This window comes from Arvicanthis niloticus, chromosome 12, assembly GCF_011762505.2.
Source record: "Arvicanthis niloticus isolate mArvNil1 chromosome 12, mArvNil1.pat.X, whole genome shotgun sequence".
In the NCBI taxonomy this organism is placed as follows: domain Eukaryota; kingdom Metazoa; phylum Chordata; class Mammalia; order Rodentia; family Muridae; genus Arvicanthis; species Arvicanthis niloticus.
In genome coordinates, this window is record NC_047669.1 from 19,626,925 (window position 1) to 19,654,625 (window position 27,701).

Consider the following 27,701-nt stretch of genomic DNA (forward strand, 5'->3'; position numbering starts at 1 on the left):
CGTACAGCTAGGAAAAGGGGGCGTGGGAGGAAGTCGGGATATGGTGATAAATGTGATGAAAATACATTCTACAGACATGTATTAAAACATCGTAATGGGACCCTTTATGTAAAATTAGTATATGCTAATAAAATCATTTTTAAGAACCCTCAAAAACAAGCATACTGAGTTATGGTTACATACCTATAATCCTAGCACTTGTAAGGTGTAGGCAAGAGTCAAGGACCCTCAGCTATGCGGTAAGCTTGAGGACAGCCTGGGCTACATGAGACCTTATTTTAGAAAAAAAAGAAAGAAGAAAGAAAATACACAACTATTTGTCAGTTCCACACAAAATTATCATCTCATTATATAATTCTGCATTTAAGAAGGCTGGAGAGATGGCTCAGCCGTTAAGAGCACTGGCTGCTCTTCCAGAGGTCCTGAGTTCAATTCCCAGCAACCACATGGTGGCTCATAACCATCTGTAATGGAATACAATGCCCACTTCTGGTGTGTCTGAAGACAGTGACAGTGTACCAACAAACATGAAATAAATAAATCAATCTTTTTTTTTAAAAAGTATACCATAATTTAAAATTTTTTTAATTATTAGGTTTTTATCCTTTCCTTTCCTATTTTTTTTTAAATTAAGAAAACCAGGAGCTAGCTGGGCATTGTGACACACACCTTTAATTCCAGCATTTAGGAGGCAGAGGCTGAAAGATCTCCATGAGTTCCTGGACTACAGGGTGAGTTCCAGGACAGCCAGGAGAAACCTGTCTTGAGACAGAGAAACCCTGTCTTGAAAAGGAAAGAGGGGCAGAGGGAGGGAGGGAGGGAGAGAGAAGTTTCTAGTACCACAAAAAAGAAAAAGGATGAGGTGGTGCAGACCTGTAACCCAGCACTCAGGAGGCAGAGCTGGGAGCCAGGAGTTTGAGGCCAGCCTGGTCTACACAGTTCCAGATCAGCCAAGACTAGAAACTCTGAGAAAGAATGGGAAGGAAAGAAGGGAGGGAGGGAGAGAAAAGGGGGAGGAGAAGGAGAAAGAGGGAGGGAAAAGGAGGGGAAGGAGGAAAGAAGGAGGGGGAGAGTAGGAGGAAATGCAGAAACAAAGGCTCATTAATGTGTCCAACATAATGGAGCCACCATGTTTTAAACTGTACCACTCTGCCTCTGAGGGACCATTGGGTGACCCTATTACTGTAGTCACTCAACACATTATTAAACCACAGAGCTGGCAGCCCCCTTTGCACCTTCCTTACCTCACACATCTTTCCTGTCCCCACGTCTGTTCTCCCTTACCTGTCATTCTGAATTTTCTTCAGCGTCTCCAGCGTCATCGTGGTCTGCTTTGTAGGTTTTTTAAAGGTGATTTCCTGCCCTCTTTGTTTGTTTTCTGTCACCAGGTTAATTGAAGATTTTTCTTTAGTTAAAAACGAAGTAGATATTTTTGGTGTGTTGGGAACCATAGCTTCATGGCTGGCTTTCTAAAAATAAAGGTCAAAGATATTGTTTTAGGGGCTGAAGAGATGGCTCCATGCTTAAGAGCACCTGTTCTTGATGAGAACTTCAGTTCGATCCCCAGCACCCATGTTCACAAGCAACTGTAACTCCCGTTCCAGAGGCTCCAACACCGTCTTTGGACTCTGTGGGCCCCATGTATGCACATGATGCACAGAAATACATGTAGGCAATACATTCATACACATAAAAAAATCTTGAAAATAAAAGCCAAGAGTTGGAGATGGCTCAACAGTTAAGAGCACTGACTGCTCTTCCAGAGGTCCTGAGTTCAATTCCCAGCAACCACATGGTGGCTCACAACCACCTGTAATGGGATCTGATGCCCTCTCTGGTGTGTCTGAAGACAGTGACAGTGTACTCACATAAAATAAATAAATCTTTAAAAATATATAAATAAAAGCCAAGAAGATCACTTTAACGTGAAGAGACAACGTTCTAAGAGGACTGTTTTCAATGCTTTTCTCCAACTACACTCCATACTCCAAAACACCAGACCCTTTCCTCAGACCATCAAGCCACCTGTCCTGCTATTTCTTGGCTTCCTGTCTTTATGTATTTCTCTATCATCTCCTAATTTGCCACTTGGTAAACCTTAAGACAAATATCTAAGTTAAAACTTGGACTTAAGGGTGTAGGTCAATGGTAGAATACATCCGTAACATGTGGAAGGCCCTAGACTCAAGCCCCAGCCTCACAAAACATAAAAGCCATGAGGAAGATGGCCAAGACTTTCATTTCCAGCACGTGGGAGGTGGAGGGGCATCAGGTGTTTGGGGTCATCCTTGGCAGCATTATTAAATTTCAGGCCAGCCCAGGCTAAATGAGAACCTGTTCAAGACTACTACACATTCAAAAATAAACAACAAATAAAAACAAACAAGCTGAATCCCATAGTTACTTATAAAATGTCTTTGCTGTAACCATCTCCCATATTGTAAGTATAAAATATCAATATGACATCATGCATTCCTTGAGAGGATAGTGTCATACAGACATCAGTTCAAACTTTTTCTTTTGGTAGTTTTTTTGGACACAGTGTCTCTGTAGCTCTGGCTGTCCTGGAACTCACTCCATAGACCAGGCCATACTTGAAATTAGAGATCTGCCTTTGCCTCTCAGGTGTTGGTTTTAAATGTATGCCATCACTGCCTGGCTTCACTTTAAATAAATTCTCCATTTGCTTTTCTTTCCCTCTCCTTTCTATTTTCACAGTTTTCTTTCTAGACTAGGAATGGAACACGAGGCCTTGTGTGTGGGCTTGTCAGACCAGAGCTAAAACCTACTCCTTCATTTTCTCTCCTCCCAAATGCTTTCCAGAATCAAGATGAGTCTTGTTCACAAACATGGTCATCTGTATAGCATCATTGCTTGGAACAATGTGTAGGATACATCAGAAAGTCAAATGCTCATCGAACATGACTCTGAAACACACAGAGAACACAGTGGCATGTACTTGTGGTATCAGGTCCTATGGAAGCTGAGCTAGGTGAAGAGATAATGTGAGTTTGATGCCAGCCTGGGCAACACAGTGAGACAGACTAAACAACAAACCAACCTAAAAACTATACAGGATAAAAGGAGGATTGCACTAAAAAGTGAAAGGCAGTGTCAGATTTAGCGATTTGGTTTAGATCTTGAGGGCCATAAAGCAAAAGCCAAAATATTTTCCAGACCTAAATTCAAGTACCAAGAAACTATAAGACAGCATGTGTCTTCCAACTGATGATTCTTACTTAACCTGTGGTTTGTATTGACAGTGATTACATATTGGAACCATAAAGCCAGCTTCTATATCTGAACTCTGGCCCTGTTTCTTGCTAACCATGAGTAGCCTGTGATTCCAGTTCTGGGAAGGTGGAGACAGGAAGATCCTGGAAGCTTGGCTGGCTAGCCAAAGCTTGACCTTAGATAATCATTTAAAATTTCTATGCCTCCATTTTTCCCATCGGCAAAATAAAGTTACTACTTTAGAAATTGTACAAGGAGGGGGCATGGAAATATAAGTGAAAACTTGATATTTTAATTCTGCTTCTATTATTAGACTTTCTTGTCCCCAGCGCCCAGACTCCCTTCTCCCTAACATGGTTTCTTCCACTTTCATGTCCTGGGTAAGTGTGTATGTACATATAAATTCAGATCTCACCTATGAGAGAATACATGCACCTGCACACAAACGCACACACACAGGTACACACACAAATAAGTCAAAATACTGATGAATCATTTTAAGAAAAAGATATTATAAAGAGGGCTTCTATTATGCCAGAAAATTTTGTAGCTGAAAGATCACTATTATAAACCAGAATAAGACTGTGAAAAAGTTTCCTTCTTCCAACTGTGGATTCCAGGAATCAGACTCAGATCATTAAGCTTTGCATAAACCTTTTGCCAGGCAACAGAGGCCATGAGCTACAGACTGCTGTCTTAAACTCACTAAGCCATCTCACCAGTCTGTCCTGGAATTTTCTATGTAGAGCAGGCTGTCCTCAAAATCACTGAAATCTTGTCTCTGCATCCTCAGTGCTAATACTATAGACATGAGCTCAAAGATGCCCAGAAGTCATCATTGAAAATGTAATTAATGCCGGGCAGTGGTGGCGCACGCCTTTAATCCCAGCACTTGGGAGGCAGAGGCAGGTGGATTTCTGAGTTCGAGGCCAGCCTGGTCTACAGAGTGAGTTCCAGGACAGCCAGGGCTACACAGAGAAACCCTGTCTCCAAAAACCAAAAACCAAAAAAACAAAACTGTTTATAACTGTTTTTGTTGTTGAATATGTTGCAGCCTGCTTTTGTGAATATTTGGAAACCTTACCATGTCATTAATTACATTTTCTTTTTTTTTTTTTTTTTTTTGGTTTTTTGAGACAGGGTTTCTCTGTGTAGCCCTGGCTGTCCTGGAACTCACTCTGTAGACCAGGCTGGCCTCGAACTCAGAAATCCACCTGCCTCTGCCTCCCAAGTGCTGGGATTAAAGGCATGCGCCACCACCGCCCGGCCAGTTATTTTTTTTTTTAATTAAAGCTGTAGGGGGTTGGTCTGGTTTATTCATATATTAAATTTTATACCCCAAGGTCTTGTTGTTCCAAGATGAATGGATCCTCAAATATACCAACTTTTGTTGTATAAACCTTGCCCCCAAGTTATCCATGATTGGTCAATAAAGATGCCTACAGCCTGTAGCTGGGCAAAAGAGAGGTAGAGGTAGGTGGGGCTTCAGTTCCCAGGCTTGATGTCTGAGGCAGGAACCATGAGGGGAAGGAGAGAGGATCAACACTGCTTGTGTTGGGGTAATATTTACTTGGGAGATTTTACCCCACCTTAGATCATTTAGTTCACAAACAAAAGACATAAAACCTTTGTAAGGGTCCATGATTCACTAAAGAATGATACCCAGGGTCCTTGTTGGAGTAGGTGTGTCACAGTGGGCATGGGTTATAATGCCCTCATCCTAGCTGCCTGAAAGCCAGTATTCTGCCAGCAGCCTACAGAGGTAGGAGGATCGTGAGCATATGGCCATGATCGACAGCTTGTGGGAGTGGCCAGATGTAACACGGCAATTGATATCTGAGGGTTATTGGCAGGGAAGTAGACAACATGGCTTACCGGGTTGATATCTGCCCAGCTCTAATACTCTAATACTTTAAGGCTTATTATAAATTTGAAGGTGAGAAGGCTAGGCTGATTTCAAGACAGGTTTCAAATTGGCAGTTAAGGAGACTAGGCCTAAATTTCTGTTTCCAAGATCTGGGCAATTTCAGGCAAGTCCAGGCCTCAGAAGCTGCCCTGCCACCCAGCCTGCGGCAAGGTCAGCAGCAGTTTCCAGACTTCCTCAGCTACTTCCTCAGCAACAGTTTCCAGACTCCCCAGCAAGTTACCAGCCCCCACACCCTGGTAATGGAAAGTCAGTTGTCTTAGGGTTTTACTGCTGTGAACAGACACCATGACCAAGGCAAGTCTTGTAATTGAGGCTGGCTTACAGGTTCAGAGGTTCAGTCCATTATCATCCAGGCAGGCATGGTGCAGGAAAAACTGAGAGTTCTACATCTTCATCTGTAGGCTGCTGGCAGAATACTGGCTTCCAGGCAGCTAGGATGAGGGTATTATAGCCCATGCCCACTGTGACAAACCTACTCCAACAAGGCCACACCTCCTAACAGTGCCACTTCCTGGCCCAAGCATATACAAACCATCACATCAGTAGAGATGGACCCAACAGATTAGATAGAGGTCACCTACTCTGGAATCCCCTAATGTGCTTTAAATCAGGCCTGCAAGCTCACTTGGTTGTCTCTTTAATGGTAATGGGAGACTCCAGCACGCTGGACTTCTGCAAAATAAAACACTCTTTGTGTTTACATACTATTAGAGCCCTGGGTATCATTCTTCAGCGAATCATGGACCCTACAAAGGTTTTATGTCTTTTATTTGGGAACTAAATGATCTAAGGTGGAGTAAAATCCCCCAAATAAATATTACCCCAACACAAGCAGTGTTGAAATATTACCCCAACACAAGCAGTGTTGAAATATTACCCCAACATAAGCAGCGTTGAAATATTACCCCAACACAAGCAGTGTTGAAATATTACCCCAACACAAGCAGTGCTGAAATATTACCCCAACACAAGCAGTGTTAAAATATTACCCCAACACAAGCAGTGTTGAAATATTACCCCAACACAAGCAGCGTTGAAATATTACCCCAACACAAGCAGTGTTAAAATATTACCCCAACACAAGCAGTGTTAAAATATTACCCCAACACAAGCAGTGTTGAAGTATTACCGCAACACAAGCAGTGTTGATAGGGTCCAGATGAACCCCCCCCACACACACACTGTACAGTTGGCTTTTAGCACAAAAAACTTAAAACGTGATCTCGATGTATGTACAGCAGCCCCACAATATCCAGAGGACAGGCTCCAGGGCATCACTGGATACTCGAGCCCCTTAAATAAGGCTGCTACAGTGTTGGCATACAATCTATGGGAATGCTCTCTACATTTAAAATAGGCCCTAGATGGCTTATGATGCTGAACACAATGTGCAATTGTTAACTGAAATGTTTAGGGAAAGGTGACAATGGGGGAAACTCTAACATAGTTAGTAAAGATCAAACTTTTCCAAATATTTTTTTACCAGAGGTTGGCTGATCCAGAAATCCAGAATCTGTGTACACTGAAAGCTGTCTGTGCTGTATGTACACAGACTTAGCTCGGAGCCTTTTGGACCAATGCCAATGTACTGCAGAAGCATACTGACATACCCTAAGCTGTAATGTCACTGTTTCCACTTTGGCTACAGATCTCAAAGAACTGTGATACCCTTTATTTGCTGTAAAGGTGCTGCTTCCAAGCTAAACTGAATGACCCAGGTAGTACAATAATGGAGAAGTTCAAAGGAAAGAGAACAAGACGGACAGAGGCGGGTGTGCTCACCTGGCTGAGGCTCTGCCTTCTTTCATACTGAACCGGAATGATGTAGCCTAGAATAGAGAGCTGGTCAATAATATCCTCCATAATTGCAGACACCCTCAGCACATCTAGAAGGGACAGTGTCTCTATGACTTCTGAGGAGCTCTCTTCCTCTTCCTTATAATCTAGATCTTCTTCCTCAGCTTCAGGTGGCTCTCCTGTCACCACCATAGTGACCTCAGGTTGTAAAATCTCTGAAGGGGACACCACAGGTTCCAGCTCATCCCTAAAGCCAAGAGGAAAGAAACGTTAAATCAGTGGCTAATGTAGAAATATTATTTACCCTCAAAAACACAGGAAGCATGTTGTCAAGGACCAGCCTTGGCTTGGAGAGGGGTTCTGAGAGAAGGGGTGTTTGAGAGCATCGAAACAAACTCAAAGTCAAATTGTGGGTCCAAGCTGACCACCCATGTTCTGCAGGAGACAGCTTTCCAGACTGTACTCTCTGGCGACCTCCAGACAGCTCTTTCTTGCTGTTTTTAAAAACTCTCTGGATCTGGATAGTTCATCTCTTGCAGATCAAAAGCCCAGTTTTTTATTTACACATCAGTTCAGTCAGTACCTAGGTTTCCTTTTGATTATCACATGACCCCAACCCCTTGATTGTTAGAAAGAGACAGCAAGCACTTTTTTTTTTTAACATTGCAAAAGAATTCAGAGATCTGTCTGCTACTGTTAAGTATAGACAATAGGGCTGGAGAGATGGTTCAGCAGTTAAGGGCACTAACTGCTCTTCTAGAGGTCCTGAGTTCAATTCCCAGCAACCACTTGGTTGCTCACAACATCTGTAACGGGGATCCAATGAGCTCTTCTGGTGTGTCTGGAGACAGATACAGTATACTCACATACATAAAAGAAAAAAAGAAATCTTAAAAAAAGTATAGACAATAAAATACCGGAGTGGGACCCCACCCTGAAATTACCATTTCTATCTTGTCTGGACCTAGACCTGAACTCTCTCTGTCCCAAGCTGACTTTGAACTCAGGAATCTGTCTACCTTTACAAGCAAAAAAAAAAAAAAAAAAAAAAATCATAGCTGGGTGGGACCTCCTTCAACCACCCCTCCCTAAATCGTTTTCATATCTAACAAGTTGGCTCACAGTGCAGCTGCCCTCTGTAAAGCTCCTTATGCAATGTATATGGCATCCTTATACTTTATTTATATAGTTGAGGAATTATATATTTTTGAACTCAAGTTCAAAATGAAGGTCCCGGCATTTACCATTTTGCTAAAGACATAGACATACCCTCAACTCCTGGACTCATGTTGTTTCTCATTATCATGCAGTCATTAGCATTACCAGGGAAGACATTCCTCAAATGACAAAAATGAAAATCTGTACATTATTATATAAATAAGCCTTATACCCACAGCAGCCGCATGCTCTACATTCGTAGAGGCCATGCCTGCTGGCCTTGTCTCAGGGGCAGGAACCATGTCATCCCACCCCTACCAAGGCCATGCTGGACAGCATGTAGATCAGCTCCTGTGAATTTCATGTTGTCATATAACATAACCTCTATAAAAGACCAAGACTGGGGGGGGGGGTGCATGGGATTCTGCCAAAGACCCTCCAGTAAAACCAACCAAAGCCAAAGGACTCTCACTGGTAGAGCCTTGCTGTTTGCCTATGCTAACACATTTATCTGAAGGCACCTTATTCAGATGTGGATCCCTAGGGCCTCATGAATACTGAGAGACAGAACAAGCTAGCCAGCCTTCAAGGTGGCCCACATAACTCTTTCTGGTCCTTATGCCCCGGTGTGGTTTTCCTTACACTAAGTGGGGAAACCACAAAGATCTGGTGAGAGAAAGAGTGTGATTTCCAGATCAGGGTGGTAAATAACATGGCTGCTTGTATCTCACTCAAAAGCTCTCTCCCAGGGAAGTACCTCATCTGTCATGAGGACACTTAGGGTGCCCCTGGCTAATCAACCTTCTGGTTAACTTTGTCTACTTGATTGCATCGAGAACCTCCTAGGAGATAAACGTCTAGACATGGCCGTGACAGATTTGGTACTTGACCAGGTTACTTGAGATAGACAGACTTACCTGACATGGACTGAATAAGGAAGAGAAGCAGAGCTGAGCCCCAGCGTTCATCTCTCTGTTTCCTGACTGTGGATGGCACGTGACCAGTCCCTTCTGTTCTTGCTGCCATACCTACCCCTCCAAGTGTGAGCCACGACAACACCTTTCATATCTTCCCCATACTGCTTCCTGTCTGACATTTTGTCCCACAGAGGAGAGAGAATTAACTGGCACAGACCCCAAGCCAGAACCATTTGCTAAATGCTCCCAAATGCCCAACCCACAGCAACTCTGAAATGATGAGATAGATGCTTATATTTTAGATGGGGGCAGTTTGTTACACTGTTACAGATAAATAATCCACAGAATTCAACACGTGACCTAATGCCACAGTACATGGACAAACAAACTGGAACTTGGAACATACCCTTCCATTCTTCCTCACTTCTTTTCCTTGCTCTCTGGGGTAGATTTACAATTTCACAAGAATGAAGTAACCTAAAGTAGAAAAGAAACACTGATATCAGCTGGATGGGATCTAACTCTTTTTTCCTTTATTCCCATGTTCTTTCTGTAGGAGAAAAAAAAAAATCACAGAATCCCAAGAGCTATGGTCTGTCTCTTCCTCCTTAGGCAAGCAGGCTCATGGGATGCAGGCTTCTTACGTGTCTGGCTCCATTACTGGTCCACCAAAACACAAGTTATACTCAAGGTAGTCTTTCGCCTCTTCTTACAGTAAATTGACATTCAACACAATTTTAGAATGTGTCATTGTACTCTGATTTTGACTAATAGTCACTAGAGAACAGATTTATTTTTGATTCTTTAATTTCTTTTATTATTCTCACCTCTATATTGAATTAAATGATTCTGCCATGTTCTGTCAGAGAACAGAATTGATTGTAACTTGACTTAGAACAATTGAGATTACATTTGGAAAACTGTATTTGTTTAAATTAATTTTTTTGCAGTTTGTCTGTGTAGGGGTGCCAGATTCCCTGGAACTGGAGTTACAGACAGTTGTAAGCTGCCATGTGGAGGCCAGGAATTGAACCTGGGCCCTCTGGAAGAGCAGCCAGTGCTCTTAACTGCCGAGCCATCTCTCCAGCCCCAGAAAAACCTACATCAAACCTGGACATCGGTTTCATAAGTTATTACTCCTCAGAGCTGAGCATGGTGGCAAAGTCTGTAATTATGGTACTTGGAAAGTGGAAAGGAATCAGGAATGCGAGGTCATCCTTGGCTTAATATAGGGACTTTGGAGCTAGCCTAAGCCACATGAGACCTTGTCCTTCTTGTTAATTTTTTTTTTTTTTTTAAATGTGTATGTGCCTGCTTGTCCCTATGTGCACTGTGTGCATACAGTAGATTTCCTAGCACTGAAGTTACAGGTAATTGTGAATGCCTGATGTAGATGCTGGGGATCAAACTGAAGACTTCTTTGAAAGTAGTATATGCTCTTAAACATTGAGCTATTTCTCTAGTCCCTGTCTTCTTCTTCTTTTTCTTTTTCTTCTTCTTCTTCTTCTTATTTTTTTTTTTTTTTTTTTTTTTTTTTTTTTTTTTTGGTTTTTCGAGACAGGGTTTCCCTGTGTAGCCCCTGGCTGTCCTGGAACTCACTCTGTAGACCAGGCTGGCCTCGAACTCAGAAATCCGGCTGCCTCTGCCTCCCAAGTGCTGGGATTAAAGGTGTGCGCCACCACTGCCCGGCTTAGTTCCTATCTTAAAAAACAAAACAAAACAACAACAAAAACAAGTTGTATGTAAGGTCAAGCTCTAGAGTCTGAGGCCATCTTCTGACCCCTGAAAGCACACACGTGCATGTGGAATACACCCGTATGCATTAACGGTTTTTTTAAAGGAAGTTTTGACCTTCTAACTCACCACGTGTCTAACCTGCTTGTTGTCTTTGGTTTTCTTGGAAGTGGGAGGAAGGCAGGAGTGAGATTTCTTACTTTGTAGCTCAGGATATTCTTGTACACATTATATACCTCTTACTGGCCTGAAACAGCAGTCCTCATACTTCAGCCTTCTAAATGCAGGGATTACAGACACAAGAGCCAACATACCCACCTTGCTCCATCATGTAGGCTGCAAGAGGGCAGACGTTTTAGTTTGTTTACTCTAGTGTCCTTCCAGCCTACACCATTCTTGTTAGTCACTCAATAAATTACTCAGAATAAATGACCCATCAGTCCACCTTAATTAATGCACGTTAGAAAATGTAAATCTAAGTCTATTAAATTTATCCTCATCCGACAAGTCAGGCAAAGGATGGAAGAATGAACATATCTATCTCTCACTTCCCCACACCCTGTCCCTTTTTTTCAGATGGGGTCTCATGTAGCTCAGGCTGACTGGCATTCCCTATGTAGAAGAGGATGGCCTTTTAAATTCTACTCCCCTGCTCGCACATCCAAAATACTGAGATTACAAGCAAGCACCGGGACCCGCGGTTTGCCTCATAGGTATGTAACTCAGCCTAGCCTCGAATTTGTGATGTGGTCTTCCTACCTCAGTCTCCAGAATGAACGCTGAGGTTAACGGGCAAGGGTCACCACGCTGTTTGTTAATTGAAAGATGAAAGATGGGAGAAAAGAACAAATAAAGAGAAAGTAGCGTTCCTCCTGCCTTTGTGCTCCAGGCTTCTCTCTCCTCTATGATAGGATCCCAGTTTCCATTCTAGGAAGAAGAGAAAACTTTTCCTCACCTCTCTACCAGGCCAGCTGGAGGCGGGAACCAAGCTAATCGGTAGCTATGACAACGCGTCGCGCAGGCTTTTTTTTTTTTTTAGTAGGACCCTTGACTCTTTCTTAGTCGACTACAATTTTGCCTTTCTTTGTTCCTAAATAAAACGTGTTGCCGCTTACAAAGACGAAAGAGCAGGAGAAAAAAAAGTAAAGTTCTTGAGCGCGGCTTGGCTGAGTCGAGCCTTTCTCTCTCTGACCTTTGCTTTCTGGCAGAATGCAGGCCGCCTAACCGTGGAGAGGGGCGGAGCGTGCATCCCACAAGGCCGCGCGGCGGGGCCTGCCTTCCTCTTTCCGCCATCTTGGTGCCTGTGGAGGTGAGGCGAGTTCCTGCTGCTGAACTTTGGGGGCCTATTTCTGGGGTGTGTTTAGTTCTTTCCCTCACCGAGACAACCGTGCGTCTCGGAGAACCTGACCGCCAGAGACTTCTGGGGCTTCCAGGAAAATGGAGGGCGGGATGGAGGAGATGACGGACTGATGGGGTTGAGGCCCGGGCCGGGGGAGGAGAGATCGCTGGGCTCAGTTGATCCTCGGGCTCCGGAGGCGTGAATGGGTGCATTTGCCCGCCCTTGCTCGCCCAGGATCGGTGCTCCCTATGAGCTGGTTTCCCCGCGCGTAACCGGACCTTGCGTGTGTTACCTGATTTGGGTACTGGTTGAGGCGTGAGTTTGCCTCCGGGGTCCTTACGGTTCTAGAAGTCAAGTCTTTGCCGAGTCGCCCGCCCGCCTAGCGCTTGCCCACGTTCCCGAGCCGTTAGTTGTCACTCGCTGTCACAAGTTTGAGTATTTTGCCCGGCTCTGCTTCTGTAGGTGGCATGGCATAGGTAAGAGGTTCGCAGACTTGAGGCGCTACCAGAATAAACGCGACGAGAGATAGTGACAGGTGGGAAACGTGCTGCGTGGCTTTCAGTTGAACTCCCGTTTGTTTTCAGGCCTGCTGGGAACAGGACTTCTAAAAGCAAGCATGTCTGGAAGGTACGCGATTAAAGGATTGTTTTTTTTTTTCTTTCTTCTCATTTCTATTTTATGTTAACTAAACGTGAACCCCAAGTTTCATGTAATTCGGGAGGGGAAACTAGATCTCTGCTGTAAATAGTTGGAGTTACTACAAAACAAATCACGCTGGTTTGCTGGGGGGTTAAATGAAAAGTGGTGGTTGGGCAGTCATGCTGTCTGTCTGCTGTGTCCTAGGCTGTGGTGCAAGGCTACTTTTGCTGGCTACAAGCGAGGTCTCCGGAACCAGAGAGAGCACACGGCTCTTCTTAAAATTGAAGGCGTTTATGCCCGAGATGAAACTGAGTTCTACTTAGGCAAGAGATGTGCTTATGTGTACAAAGCAAAAAAGTAAGTATGTTTCCATGCCTCTTTGAATTTTTGTTGGCTTCTCTTTTTTTTATCTTACCGAAAAGGTAGGGTTGTTAGTAAAAAATTGATGATTGATGTTGAGTCTTCTTAGAGGCCATGAAGAACTTGGTAGGAAATTAGAGAAGGATCCTTTTGTTGGTGGTGCTGAATATATAGACACCATTGGCTCTTAGAAAAATTACAAGCGTAGAAAGTCCCTGTGTTGAGTCCCTAACATGGTTAAAAAGGAAGATTGCAGCTGTTGGTGCCTTTCTTTCATTTTCCTTTGAAAGGGCTCATACAACACTTTTCAATGTATCTGGATTCATTTTAATTCCTGAAAATAACAGTTACTAGCACAGGGTTTTTTGTTATTGTATAATTTCTTTCCATTCTTACATCTGTATGGAACCAGGTGATTCTCCCCTGCTCTGTCAGAAAACAATTTATTGCACCTTGACTTAAAACAATTGAGGTTACATTTGGGAAAACTTGTTTTTTTCTTATCTTTTGTTTTGTTTTTGAGACAGGGTTTCTCTGTGTAGCCCTGGCTGTCCTGGAACTCACTCTGTAGACCAGGCTGGCCTCGAACTCAGAAATCCGCCTGCCTCTGCCTCCCAAGTGCTGGGATCAAAGGCATGCGCCACCACTGCCTGGCTTGGGAAAACTTTTTATGAAAACTTAGTTTTTATGGGCACTAGTTTTTCGCTTGTTTGTCTATCTGTGAGGGTGTCAGATTCCCTGGAACCAGATATTTTGGTGGGGTGTGTGTGTTTTAAAGTGGATACTACGTTGTTTCTTTGGTCCCTCTTTGCCTACTGGGAGTTGAACATAAGGCCATACACAAATTGTGCCTTATGTACATTGTCAGGTCTTGAGAATGTGCATGAGTCTTTGATGCCTTTAATCCCAGCATTCAGGAGGCAGACCTGAGTGAGGGTCATGTCTCAGTTCCAGGCTAGTGGAGACCTCAGTGGTTCCATTCCTGCCATATTTCTCAGTCTCTGATAACCTGTGCTTTCAAGTCCTCATTTTTCAGCTTTTATCCCAAGGAGGCTTCGTGGCTGAGTCTTTACAAATTTACTCTTAATGTTTTGGCACACAAAGAGTCTCCTGGCTTTAGTAGTGTAATCTTATAAAAATAGGCTTTATGTACATAAAAAAGTGTTGAATGAATATTGTTCCATTCCCCTGCCCCCAATTTCTCAAGGTGTTCTGTGTGGAAAGTAGAAGTGGAAGACCGGCTTCTAGGAAGTAACTGAATTTGTGTCAGATTTATGTTGGTGTTTGACCTTGTGCTTCTTTTTAAAAACCAGCAATACAGTGACTCCTGGAGGCAAACCAAACAAAACCAGAGTGATCTGGGGCAAGGTAACTCGGGCCCACGGAAACAGTGGCATGGTTCGTGCCAAATTCCGAAGCAACCTTCCTGCAAAGGCCATTGGACACAGAATCCGTGTGGTAAGTATTAATGGCAAACTAAATGCCTCTTTTGATACTTACTACCTACCTCTAAAGACTTGAGAGTGTAAAAGTCCAGAGCATAAAACCAGTTCTGTGAACTGGTGACTTAGTGAAAAACTTAGTGAAAAATACAGAGCTGTAGCAGGTGAGGGAGGGCGGTGTGCAAATTAATGACAATTAAGTTTCAGTTGTCACTAAAGCTACCTGGGAGAAGAGAAGTACTTTGGACGGATTTGTGTCTTTCAGACAAAGTCTCACGGTGTAGCCCTGGTTGGCCTGGAAGTTGTTATGTACACAAGGTTGATATTTTAATTTGTGACAGGGCCCCAAAAAGTTGTCATGGCTGGTCTTGAACTTAAGTCCTCCTGCCTTGGTCTTCTTAATAAGTAGTTGGCATTTCAGGCCAGTGCATCCAGGCTTATCTGGGGTCATATCTGTTTTGGGTTCAGAGGGATGTTGTGCTTTGTCATGTCTCCCATCTCAGTACTGCCAGAGTAGATAGTGACTTTATCTTGTACGTGGAAAGCGTGCTCATGCCAGGTCTCAGGACGTTGGCCCATGTCTTGGATATACTATGTTGAGATTTTTTGTTGTTCTTTCTTAAGTTTGGGTTCATTTACTCTAATGGTGGGAATGTTGAGTCAGTGCCACCACACCTAACTCTACGACTTGCATTTTAGGGCTATCATGTTGCATTTACAAGAAATCAAACATGTGGTCAGGCTGGGTGGCAAGGGTCTGTGCCCACTAAGCCATTTCACCATCCCTTGAGTGTTTTTTGTTTTTCGAGACAGGGCTTCTTTTTGTAGCCCTGGCTGTCCTGGAACTCAGTTCTCTGTAGACCAGGCTGGCCTTGAATTCAGAAATCCACCTGCCTCTGCCTCCCAAGTGCTGGGATTAAAGGTGTGCGCCACCACCGCCCGGCGTGTTTTTTTGTTTTTGTTTTGAATGCTGTTTTGGGGGCTGGGGTTAATAATTTGGTGGCCTGATTATAGTTAGCAGTCCAAATCCTTGGTATTAGGTAAAGCGGGGGTAGAGAAGTGGTGGCTGGGGAGATGGCTCAGTTTGGTAAAGTGCTTGCTGCACAGTTTTTCCCCAGCAGCTACATAAAAAATTTAGGCGCAGTAGTGTCAGTGTCTGTAATCCTAGCCCAGGGGAAAAGGGAGAATCCCTGGTGCTGTGGGACAGTCAGAGCCTTTTTTATCTCAAATTGAACAGCAGCTGAGAATGTATGTGCCACACAGAGATGAACATATATAAAATGAGTGTTACGTAACATAAAGGCCAGATGCTATACAAATGCTTCCTTCTTTTTAGAATAAAATCACCAGGTGCATTTGGGATGAGTAATACGGTAATAGGATATTTATTATTATTCACCTAATGTTTCTGTGTTTCTCTTTTTCCACAGATGCTGTACCCATCCCGGATTTAAACTAATGGAGAGTAAATAAAAGTAGATTTGTGCTCTTGTATTTTTTCACCTCTGTCTTAAATCGAATTTCTCTGTGTTGAGGTGGTGGGATTGCACAGCATTTTTGGAGCGCAGGGAACTTCTATGTAATGCATTAGACAAAATGTTTTCCTGGGTGAGACAGGTGGCTACGCTCAGGCGGATTCTGAGTTTCAGGCCAGCCAGGAGTATGTATTGAGAGCCTGTCTCAAAAAGTTTTGTTTGTTAATGCATACATAGCAGGGTTAGATGAATAACCTATAACTCCTATAGGAGAGTGATTTCCATTCTAGATCTTTAGTGAAAGAAGCTTAATACTTAGGTCATCTTAGGTCTGGGGTAGAACTCACTGAAACACTTGACTGGCTAGCATGCCCTGGTTTGGGTGCTGTGGGTGTGTGAGGTGAGGCAACATAGGGTAAATAGTACAGATCCAGAAGCTCGGGCAGGTAGTTGGGAAGAATTTGAATGGTGCTTCAATTGGGCTGTGTGTTTTTGTGTCTTGGGGGTTTATTTGGGATTGGTCAAGTGGAAGAGTTATTAATGTGTCCTGAAAAGGTCAAGACTAGTACATTTTTTTTCTACCTTGGAAAACTGCCCTTGAAAATGGCTTTCATTTTAATATAGTTGCAGGATTGATAATAGCATATTTACAAAAGTATGCAGGGCTCTGAAACAGTTTGAGGATGTCTTAGAAATAAGGCATATTTAGATTGCTAGCAAGTCCTTTTATTAACCAGTTTAGACTGGACTGCTACATGTAGAGCCTGAGCTATTGGAGATGAAGTGGTTGAGTCTTCCCACTAAAATGATGGTGCTGGGCCTATATTGGGGGGAAAGACCCTTAAGCTCCAGAAGGCACAAGGCGGTTCCCAGAAAATGGTTGGTTCAAGGTGCAGTTGACATTTCTGCAAGTTGTACTTGTAGAAATGTGTGCTCATTGCCTGGTTGGGAGTGGTCTCCAAAGCAAAGGAGTGTTGTAAAAAGCAACTTGGAGGTGTAGGCTAGCTCACTAGACCCCTAGTCTACTTAACATTGAAATCTTTTTAGGGCTAAGAAGTGTCAGTCTTGGATTTATTCCAATGTAAATTTTTTTCTCCAAATGTCAACAAAACAACTTGTGTGTCTCATGTCAGCAGTCTGAGAAACGGTCTGAAAAGTACACAGTGGAAGTGCTAGGTGTTTTCAGGACAGGCGCAAAGGGCGGTCATAAGGGGTCTTGATAGTTACCGGAATTAAGTTTTAAAACGTTTGGTATTAGTATCTTGATAAGTCACTATAAGCTGAAGTCAGGTGGCGTGTGCAATTTTAGTTTCGAGAGCTGAAATGGAGTGGGCTTCAGTGCTGCTCTAAAATTCTAAGATTGCATCTTTTAAAAATGGGAGGGAGGGCTTTGGTGGTTGATGTTATGCAAAGTTAAGTCGGTGTTGGGAAGAATTAGGTATTTGAGTTAAGCAGAAGAAGGTTGAGCCTCCTTTAAGGTATAAGGAATGACTTACACATTGCCATGGGACGTGAGCTTTGCGCAAAGGCTTCATTCAATCTTGTGGCTAGGAGCTATCCAACTAGGGGTTGGTGGGTAGACAAGCTGTCACATAAGTACCATAACCCTAGTTGGTTAGCTTTGGTAGTTAAGCGCTGGCGCTGGCATGGACTGAGCGGGATCTGGCTCAGCACTACTCTTAAGGGGTGGGTCGAGTGCCTGGCTGTTGGTCCATAACCCTGTTACTGAATGGAGTGGGAGCAGCTGCTCCTGAATACGCTGCTCCCCACGCCCATCCGCTCCCCACTAATCCCGGCTAGCCCTGGGTTCCCACAGCTCAGTTCACGTGGGTTGCCCGGCGGCGCTCATTGGCCAGCTCGGCGCGTCGCCGCGGTCTCCGCTGCCCTCATCCTCCGCCGGACCCGGCGTGATGCAGGCCAATGGCGAGGCGGCTGAGGGCCCGCCACCTGTCCGCGGCGAGGGCGGGCGGGGAGGCGTCGCACTCCATGGTAACGACGCCGGCCCGAAGATGGCGGCCGCTGGGTCTGGAGGAGCGGGCGGCCCGGGACCAGGGCCGCGAGGCCGCTGGGGCGGCTGCCTGTGGGTGCGAGGCGTCCTGCTCGTGCTGGGCGGGCTCCCGGCCGGCGCCGCGGCTGCTCCCGTCTCCCTGGGCACTTCGCCTCCGTGTCGGCATCGCGTCCTTTCGGACACTGAGGTAGGGGAAAGTGGGGCGCGAGCGGGCCGGGCGAGGGGGTGGCTGGAGTAACGTGGAGGGTGTGGCGTCCCGGGTGGCGGACTGCAGGTGCTCTGCAGGAGAAAGCCTTTGCGGGACCCACCGGACCTGCGGTCAGATCCTGCGGTCCGCAGAGCAGCTGAGTTGAGCACTTGTCCCCTCCCATTCCGCTTAGCCAGTAGTACCACAAACTTGGGCGAGCATCAGAATAATCGGAGTGCATGTTAAAACAGATTGCGGCCCCGCTCGCCCACTTTCTGACTCAGGAACTCTGGCATGCATCCTACAATTCAGATTCCTAGATACTGATGCTCCCTACTTAAGCACCACACCAAGAACTACTTATCTGAAGACTTGAGAAGCAGTTAATGGGAGAACCAGACAGAGCTGTTGGAAGAAAACTCAGGAGACCAAAGTTCAAGATTTGTTTTCTAGTGATTTATCACTTTGCTGCCTTTATCTCATCCTCTCTAGCTCTGTAAAGTCGCTCCTCCTTCCACCTCGATTCTCTCCCAGTCTAAATTCTTTTAGTCTCGTTCACTCAGATCTGCCTACCAAAGCCAGTAGAATGTTCTTTCCATTTCCTCAGGCGGCCTTATCTGACCTGTATTCTGGCATTTTACCAGGTTCTCTTCTGTGGTACACATAGCTTTCAGACCTGCCTTGCAGTGTAATTTAGTTTTAAGATTCCTTGAGATGACATTTGTGTTATACTGAGTCTTTCACTCAGAGGCGGTCCTATAGTTACTAATATGTGAATAACCAAGAGACACCATCAAAGCAGCTTTAATAGTTGGGTAGTGGTGGCAGTGGCGGCGGCGGCTGTGGCGCACGCCTTTAGTCCCATCACTTGAATCTGAGTTCGAGGTCTGCCTGGTCTACAGATAGAGTTCCAGGACAGCCAGGGGGCTACACAGTGAAACCCCCCCCCCTCTCTCTCTTTAAAAATCATTTTGTGGTAATTTCCAAAACTGTTTTATGAATGCTGTTTAACAAATGTTAAGTGGTTGTTATGACTTTTTGCTTTGTGGGTTTTGGTTTCGTTGTTTTGTTTTGTTTTTGAAACAGGGTCTCATATAGCCCAGGTTGGTTGGAGGGTGCTGGTGATCTGATCCATCTGCTCCTGTCTTTCACACACACAGGGCTTCAGCTTTTATCAAGACACTGTGTCTCAGCTGATTGTTTTATTTTTATTGAGGCAGGGTCTCTTTCTGTAACACAGGCTAGCCTGGGACTCACTATGGAGCCCAAGCTGGCTTCTAAGTTGCACTGAATAACATCTCCAAATGCTATCTGATGGTTTTGTTGTCTTCATACTTCTTTGTTTAAGATTTTAGTCCACTGTGTAGCTCAGGCTAGCCTGGCATTCGAAATCTTCCTGCCTCAGTTTCCAGAGTGCTGGGGTTGTAGAAGTGCAGCATCACTTCTGGCTCTGCTCATCTTTTATCAGCTCCAGGGAGCTTTTCATTTAGTTGGTGTTCTTTTAAGACACACACACACACACACACACACACACACACACACACCCTTGTTTGGTTCTTTCTGTTACTGCTAGCTTTCCTCGACACCTTATTACATGCTCATTTCTTGGTAAGCCCTGTGAGCACATGACAGTTGCATTATGGGAGATGCTTCCATTCAGTTCTGAAGAGGTAGTTTTTGCTCACTGCTCTTTTCCCTCAGCACAGATCACATTCTTCTGCTGGGTCTCATGACTGTTAAGTTTTCATTGGGTCATGGCCTCTGTGAGCTTCCCCCTCCCCCACAGTCTTTCACCCCATAACCTTGTGTTACTGTAAGATCTGAACATTTGTACTCTTTTTTTTTTTTTTTTTTTTAAGCTAATTAACACTTTATTGGGTGCTAAAGAATACGATGTAGGAAAAAATGTCATTATAAGGCAGTCATTTTAGCATGACTTTGAAAGCCCTGTCTGAAACTGTAGTGCAAACAAAAAAGCCACATCTATCTTGCAGGAAAACATCTTAATGAGGTACAAAGAAATGACATCTCATTGGAATGTTGGTAACTTGTATGATGTTTTCTATACAATGGGACAAAATAAAGATCCTCTTCTCTTTCTTCTGGAAGAAGTTTGAGGTTAGAATACACCCATGGTTGTTGCATCAGAGTGTCCACCCTTGTTTTCTGCTTCTGCTTATACACTGCTTCCGATGCTCAAGCAAGGATGTTTCCTTTTCTCAGAGACCAGAAATGCCTGGGATTCATTAACAAGTCAGTAATCTGTAATCCAAATACATGAAGGGAACATTTTTGCTGTTTTATCACGTCTCAGAGAAAACCAGCTCATTAACTTCAGGGGCATTCCCATCTACGGTGAACACCTTCAAGGTCTTACACTGGGTAAAAGCAGAAGAAAGGTCCTCACAACTGGCACCAGTTATCTCACAGTTTTCTAACTGAATTTTCTCTATGTGGCAATTGGGATGTTTTATAGCATCACAGAGCAGCTTTACACCAGTGTCTCCTAGTTTATTGTGTGAAACCTGCAGGCTCTTCAGGTTTTGGTTGTTTCTCAAGACTTCAGCCAGGTCCTGGCAGCCACTAGAGGTGATTTGACAATATAGCATACTTAGTGACTTCAGGACACAGTCTGGGAGAGTCAGAGACTTACAGAGAATCTTTAGTCCTTCATCCTTCAGGTCATTGAAGCTGATGTCTAGATATCTCAGAGTTTTGTTCCGCCTAAGAACATCAGAAAGGTGGTCCCAGCATTGTTCACTGAGGGAGCAGTTGCCCAACACTCACTTCTCCAGAATGCAGTCCGGGTGGCACAAAGCCTTGCACAGTGAAGATATCCCCAGGCCAACATAGTTGGATGCCAAATTAAGATCCTTTAAGGTCTTGCTGCTCATCAGGACGAAGGCAAAGTTCTTGCAGTCGTCAGGTGAAAGGTTACACTGTGCTACCACCAGATCTTTTATGTTGCACTCTTCCTTGATCAAGATTTCACACAACAGTTTCACCTCATTGTGGGAGAAGAATGAGCGGCTGAGGTTCAAGTACTCTAAACTGCAGTTCTGAATCTACTCAAAGAACATGCGCACACCACCAAAGAAAGTCACATCATTTGCCGTAAGTCTTTTAAGGGTGAAGCTGGGGTTCATCAGAGATTCATACAAGACCCGAAAGGCTGGCTTGTTGAAACTAGTTTCTTTTATTTGGAGTACTTGTATGTCTTTACTCTTTACGAACACAGAGCACATATGACTCCAACAGGTGAGTAGATTTTCCATATAGCTTTTTTCTAGTTCTTCAATCAGGACACGTTGGGTTGAAAAGGATAGTCTCTTCAGTGTAGAACAGTGTTTTAAGCAGTAGGCAGCAATAATAAAATCAGAATAATCCTTGGCCACAAACATAATTTTTTCCATACAGTTCATTGCTTGTACTAAGAAGGCTTCATCCTCCAACTCAAACAGACAGGAAAACAATTTCATGCCATCAATTTTTTCTTGAAGATTTTCATTGCCCCTTATGGTTTCCAGGCACTGATACAATTTGTCTTTTATTCTCTGGGACAACTGGTAGCCAAAAAACACCTCTAGTTTTTCTTGTTCTGATTTGTGTAAAAGGCCAAAGACGAAACAGCCCAAAAAAACCCACCGTACTTTGACTTTCATTAGAAACATAAACAAGAGTGTCTCTACATCTCTTACATCCTGACTAGGGTGGTCATCATGGCTCTTTAGCAGATAAAAGATGGCAGCACAGAACTCCTGGACAGATGGGTGGGGAAATATGTAAAAATTTTCAGATTCCCTGATCTTTCCAAGCATTCCAATGTCCAGCAGTGTGGTGATGTCAGAGTCCATGATCCCATTTCTCCTGAGAGCCTCTTCACTAAACACAAATGTGTCAGTCCACATGCCCTCAGCGGCCAGAGAACACAAGCCCTGCAGTTGGTCTTGGCTTTTCTTACTTGGATATTGGGCACTTTGGGGAGTGAACAAATTTGAAGATGTGAGTGGTATACAGGGAGGTGGTACATCGGCAAATGGGGATGGGGTCTCTTCCTTTCTCTATCTCATCTTTAAGACAAGTAATCACCATCCAGCAGAGCACAGGGGCCTGACATACAGTGATCAGCTGCTCATTTTTTCTCACCAAGCTGAAAACTTCCTGGGCTTTGTTCTTATCATGGAACACCCTGTGGAAATATGTATTAATATTGTTCTCCAGGAATCCCTTTATATTTTTCACATTTGTGTACTCAATTATGTCCTGAATTCTCTCAAATGTCTCTGGGGTAGTGGCGATAAGGAAAGAAGATTCAGGGAGCATCTTCCTCCTGAGCAAACTGCTTATCAGTACATTCACTGGCTGCTTCTCCATGCAGTTATCACACAGCTCAGATTCCTGCTCATCCATATCACATTCCATCACTTCTAAGCTGTCGATGATAAATAAGAGCTTCTCAGGTTTTGATAGGATCTCCTCTATGGGAGCTGAGGCACTGGGCCACTCTCTGGAGATCAGTTCAGCCAGGCTAGCTGTCTCCAACTCCTTCATATCTTGACAGCAGAAGTAGAAGATGTAGGAAAATTTGTTCTGAGACATCAGACCTTCTGACCCGGCAAGCATAAACTTCTTCAATATCAGTGTTTTGCCAATTCCAGCAACACCGTTCATGAACACCATGTGTGGCCCTGTTTCCGTTCTCATTGATAGGAGAAGATTCTCAAAATAATCACAGTCATCCTTGGTGAATTTCTCCTTAAAGAAATCCTGAATACTGATGCTGAATGCTCTGAAACCATAATGGGTCAGCTTCGCCTTCAGATGAGCACGATATAATTTTGGGTGTCCAGCAATCTCTCTTTGTGCCCTCTCAATGAGATCCTTCCTGTTGAGCTTCTCGAAAATGTTGAAGGTTATATCCCAGGCTTGCTTCTCTTCATAATGTTTCAACAGTAAGTTGGCAAGGTCTTCACGCGATGCCTTCTTCACTTCTGTCCAAGAAATCTGTTTCAGCCCCAACTGCAAAATCTCCTGTCTGAGGAACTCCTTAAACTTTCCTTACTTTACTTAAACTTTACTTAAACTTTACTTAAACTTTACTTAGTTCTTCCAAGTACCACATAAGGCCAAAATCAGAAAAGAATGATGCCATCTTGTCTAAGAAAGATGACTTGTCTCCAAAGAGATGAGTACCAAGATTAAGAAACACACAGGACTTTGATGTCAGAAAAAGCCAGATAAAGTCGGTATGCTTGTCTGTGGATTCAGCTGAAGGAAGTGTTGGATGATTTGGACAAGTAATGAATTTTGTTTTCAAGACAAAAGAAGCAGAAGACAGGATTTGCTGACTCACTGCTCTTGGGTTTTCAGGTTTGTTCTTCATTTGTACTCTTCAAGCCCATAAGGCTCTGCGTTCTGCCTTTTGCACAAAACCTCAGGGAGAAGGGAGGCTTACAAGTCAGAGGCACAGGTCCTGTATTTCAAGAGCAGACCTTACAAGCTGTGTCTTTTTCTCCTCTAGTGCCTTCAAATAGTGTGGGGAGCAGACAGAAGGCAGCTATCATCCTTGCAGCCATCTTGACAAGAGATTTGGTTACAATAGCCTACAACAGCTGAGCACACTCTGATAACATCTTGCTTTAGCTACCCAGGATCTTTCCTTGGGTGTGTGAGATTAAAGGTGTGTGACTTAAGGGTATGGCTTAGAGATCAGATGTAGAGACAAGGCCTAAGGCCAGGACTTAAAAGCGTGACTTAAAGGTGTGGCTTAGAAGTGAGACATATAAAAGGTGAGAGGCAGACAGAAGAAAGCAACAGATTATTAGGAACTTGGAAGTACAACTTGGAACTAGGAATTAGGTTAGAGAGTACAACTTGGAGTACAACTTGGAGTAGGAATTAGACATTGAGGAAGAAGACACTTGGACTAGAGAACTCTGAAGAGGAATTATTAGACATTAGGCACTTAGCACTTGGAAAAAGAACTTGGAACTTGGAGGCACTAGGGACTAGGAACTAGAGACTAGGAACTCAAGACTTGGGACTTGGAGAGAAGAAGAGAGACTGAAGAATAAACAGGATTGAATCACACTCTGTTTGGTCTTCATTCTTCGTGTCCATCCTCACTCTCTCTCTCTTGCTGAACCCCGACCGGCAGACTGGAGCAGCTTGGGGCAGTGCAGCCTCTAACAGTTTAGCCCCCAAGGCTTTTGGCAGTGCAGGTTCCAACATTGACAGAGTGGTCTAAAACATTTTTGGCGCCCAACATGGGGCAGCTCGGGCAAAGCAGTATTCTTTAGTTGTTTTGTTTTCTAAATTGGGGTCTCATGTAGCCCAGGCTGGCCTGGAACTCATTCTGTAACCTCTACCTGCCTTCATCTCCCAAGTGTCGGGATTATAGGGTGGACCACCACATTTGGCTTCAAGTAGTATTGGTTTAAAACGGTTCCTCCAAATTTGATAGTATATTATCTATGTGAAGCTGCCATTCCACTTCTAGAAGCCAGCAGTTCCACTTTTGTATATTAGTGCTAAGCTTTGTGCTCTGGACTCTGCAGTCTGTATATGGCCTGTTTTGTATGTAAGTTAGAGAATAATCTCTGTTTCTCTTAACTTTTCTCAAATAGCCCCTTTTCCATGACACATCCTCTCCTTGATCTGACTTACATGCCTTCTGTCTGTGACCTCGATTCAGTTTATTAGGAATTACTGGACTCAACAGTCTTCATAACCTTAAGACAATGTAAATTTTATACTTGCATCCCAGTATCTGCCACAGTGCCTTGCATATGAAGACATCTGATATATGTTTAAATTAATGAATGCAGCGTGGGACTGTAGTTCACTGATAGAGGGTATGACCCAAAACTCTGGGTTAGTCTCCAGCATTGTAAAATAACAGCTAAGCACAACCAAAGGCACAGGACATGGTCACCTGCTAGGTGAGGAGAAGACTGCAGCCAGGCTGTCTGGCCAGGAGAAGAGAGTAGACAGTGCACACTGTAGAAAACTCTGCGTCATTGTGCCTTGCTAGATCAACAGTGTGCAGGATAGCTGTTTTTCTACAAAATAAGTAATCCCATTTTTGTTATATAAATATTCAGAAATATTAAATATAAGAAAACTAATAATGGAAGCAATTATTCGCTGTTAGAGTTATAAGAATGAGTTATTCATAGCCCGCTATTAATTTAGCTACAACTTTTTTGTTCTGTACTTCATGAGTTACATAAAGTTGGTCACCCTAAACCTGGTGGTGGTGCATGTTTTTAATCCCAGCAGGCAAATCTCTGTGAGTTTAAGGCCAGCCTGGTCTACAGAGTGAGCCAGAGCTACACAGGAACATCCTCCCTCTCTCTCTCCCTCTCTCCCTCACCTTAAAAAAAGAGAGAGAGAGAGAGAGAGAGAGAGAGAGAGAGAGAGAGAGAGAGAGAGAGAGAGAGAGCATTCTCTTACAAGCAGGTTTTGCTCTCCTTACAGAGTAACTTAAGGTTCTGTTAGGGCTGGGGTAATAGCTCCTTTAGTAAAGTGCTTTCCTTTAAAGCATGAGGACCTGAGTTAGGCGTCCTAGAACTCAGGTTAAAAAAAAAAAAAAGATCAAAATAATAAAGCCGGGGGATGGGGTGGTGGTGAACTCCTCTCATCCCAGCACTCAGGGCAGAGGCAGGTGAATCTCTGCTGTGAATTCGTGGCCAGCCTGGTCTACAGAGTGAATTCCAGGACATCTAGGGCTACACAGAGAAACCTTGTCTTGAAAAACCAAAATGGAAAAATAAAACTGACTGAATGTAGAAGGTACACACTTAAATCCTAGCCGTGGAGAAGCAGACAGGAGGAATCCTGAGACTCACTAGCGAAACAGGCTAGCCTGCTGGGCAACTCCCTAGCCCATGAGAGGCCTTGTCTTCAAAAACAAGGTGGATGATGTTTGCCTACACACACACAGACTCACAGACACACACCAGACACTTTGACAAACACACACTTACACACATGCATACTCACACACACTCTTACACTTTTAGTCTCCTGTCGTTTTCTTCTCTTGTTTGAGACAGTCTGTTGACTGTGTGACTCTGGCTGGCCTTGGCGCTGGCATTAATGATGTGAGCTGCTGTGCTCAGCCTCGTGTCAGCAAAACTAGAATCTCTATGACAAACTACAAAGACGTCACAAAGCCCAAGCCTTTTGGCAGCTACGTTGCTGTAACGATTTACTCATGTCATAAGTTCAAAATGTGGGGCTGGAGAGATGGCTCAGTGGTTAAGAGCACTGACTGCTCTTCTAGAGGTCCTGAGTTCAATTCCCAGCAACCATGTACTGGCTGGTTTTGTGTGTCAGCTTGACACAAGCTGGAGTTATCACAGAGAAAGGAGCTTCAGTTGAGGAAATGCCTCCATGAGATCCAGCTGTAAGGCATTTTCTCAATTAGTGATCAAGATGAGGAGGACCCATTGTGGGTGGTGCCATCCCTGGGTTGGTAGTCTTGGGTTCTATAAGAAAGCAAGTTGAGCAAGACAGGGGAAGCAAGCCAGAAAGTAACATCCCTCCATAGCCTCTGCATCAGCTCCTGCTTCCTGACCTGCTTGAGTTCCAGTCCTGACTTCCTTTGGTGATGAACAGCAATGTGGAAGTGTAAGCTGAATAAACCCTTTCCTCCCCAGCTTGCTTCTTGCTCATGATATTTTGTGCAGGAATTGAAACCCTGACTAAGAAAAACCACATGGTGGCTCACAGCCATCTGTAATGGGATCTGATGCCCTCTTCTGGTGTGTCTGAAGAACTACAGTGTACTCATATAAATAACACATTTTTTTTAAAAAGTTCAAAATGCTTATCTCTCAGATGATAACATTTTCTTGGGAAACATTTGGGGTTCAGGAACACTAACATCGTAGGATATAAGGTAAGGGACCTTTAGGGGAGTGTCACACTTAAAATTTAGCTAATTAATTTTATTTAGGTCTCAATTGGGCAGTTAAATGAACACACATTATTATATTTAAATTCTATTTGAGTAAAGAAAAATGTCATATCAACCTTTAAAATAGCTTTTTTTTTCAAACTATTCATTCTTCTAGGTAATAAATAAGGTTTATCTTAAGCCAAATCATGTCACAAAGAGAGATGCTGATGGCCATTTACGAATCAAGACCATCTATGATCAGAGCATCGAAGAGTAAGTTTGCTGTTCCTTTGCTGTGTGTTTTTTGTTTGTTTGTTTGCGACATCTTCCTGTGCCACCCAAGCTGGCTATCACCTCATCATGTTCCCCTGGCTGGCCTCAGATTTACTCCTTGCCTCAGCCTGGTGGTCTTTTTTTTTTATTGTCAGTCTAAATATTAAAGATATTTTCATGGTTATGTAACAGAATATTCACAGATGGAGCTAGAGAAGGTTGGTGTAACTCTAACACAGACATGAGCTGAGATTGCCTTTCATTCTACAAGGGCATAGGCCATGGTGTAAATAAAAGTGCCTATCA

The 27,701-nt window shown here is 43.8% G+C and overlaps 3 protein-coding genes and 1 pseudogene across 11 annotated transcripts in view; 2 read left to right on the forward strand and 2 right to left on the reverse strand.

Annotated features, from left to right (window-relative positions):
- Drc9 (dynein regulatory complex subunit 9) overlaps positions 1-11,968 on the reverse strand; it is a 38,032-nt gene extending 26,064 nt beyond the window's left edge. For 2 of the 5 annotated variants that reach the window (XM_076942832.1, XM_034515690.2), the window contains exons 1-4: positions 11,527-11,716; positions 9,440-9,510; positions 6,944-7,205; positions 1,285-1,469 (exon numbers count right to left, since the gene is read on the reverse strand). In XM_076942832.1, the coding sequence (XP_076798947.1) occupies positions 1,285-1,469; positions 6,944-7,205; positions 9,440-9,447 (455 nt within the window). In that variant the 5' untranslated portion in view covers positions 9,448-9,510; positions 11,527-11,716. The other 3 variants (XM_034515691.2, XM_034515688.2, XM_076942831.1) reach the window with 3 other exon arrangements.
- A 43-nt stretch (positions 11,969-12,011) lies between these two features.
- Rpl35a (ribosomal protein L35a) lies at positions 12,012-16,041 on the forward strand. Of its 4 annotated transcripts, none has more exons than XM_076942833.1 (5): positions 12,012-12,076; positions 12,569-12,733; positions 12,950-13,102; positions 14,419-14,563; positions 15,978-16,041. In XM_076942833.1, the coding sequence occupies exons 2-5, from the start codon at positions 12,723-12,725 to the stop codon at positions 15,999-16,001; spliced, it is 333 nt and encodes a 110-aa protein (XP_076798948.1). In that variant the 5' UTR covers positions 12,012-12,076; positions 12,569-12,722; the 3' UTR covers positions 16,002-16,041. The 4 variants fall into 4 exon arrangements, with proteins under 4 accessions (XP_076798948.1, XP_034371584.1, XP_034371583.1 ...); XM_034515693.2 differs by having other exon boundaries at positions 12,037-12,121; positions 12,691-12,733; XM_034515692.2 differs by having other exon boundaries at positions 12,058-12,076; positions 12,691-12,733.
- A 1,891-nt stretch (positions 16,042-17,932) lies between these two features.
- Lmln (leishmanolysin like peptidase) overlaps positions 17,933-27,701 on the forward strand; it is a 62,539-nt gene continuing 52,770 nt past the window's right edge. The window contains exons 1-2 of one of the 2 annotated variants that reach the window (XM_034514757.2): positions 17,933-18,217; positions 27,298-27,395. In XM_034514757.2, coding sequence (XP_034370648.1) covers positions 17,933-18,217; positions 27,298-27,395 — 383 coding nt within the window. Of the gene's footprint in view, positions 18,218-19,784; positions 21,332-27,297; positions 27,396-27,701 lie in introns of those variants that run through there. The other variant, XM_076942836.1, reaches the window with a different exon arrangement.
- LOC117717525 (NACHT, LRR and PYD domains-containing protein 4A-like) lies at positions 20,394-23,369 on the reverse strand (annotated as a pseudogene).

Bases quoted from the DNA above. Each gene is read 5' to 3' on its own strand.
- Rpl35a (XM_076942833.1), top strand. The intron at 13,103-14,418 runs GTAAGTATGTTT...TTTAAAAACCAG, and splicing joins TATGTGTACAAAGCAAAAAA to CAATACAGTGACTCCTGGAG. The intron at 14,564-15,977 runs GTAAGTATTAAT...CTTTTTCCACAG, and splicing joins TTGGACACAGAATCCGTGTG to ATGCTGTACCCATCCCGGAT.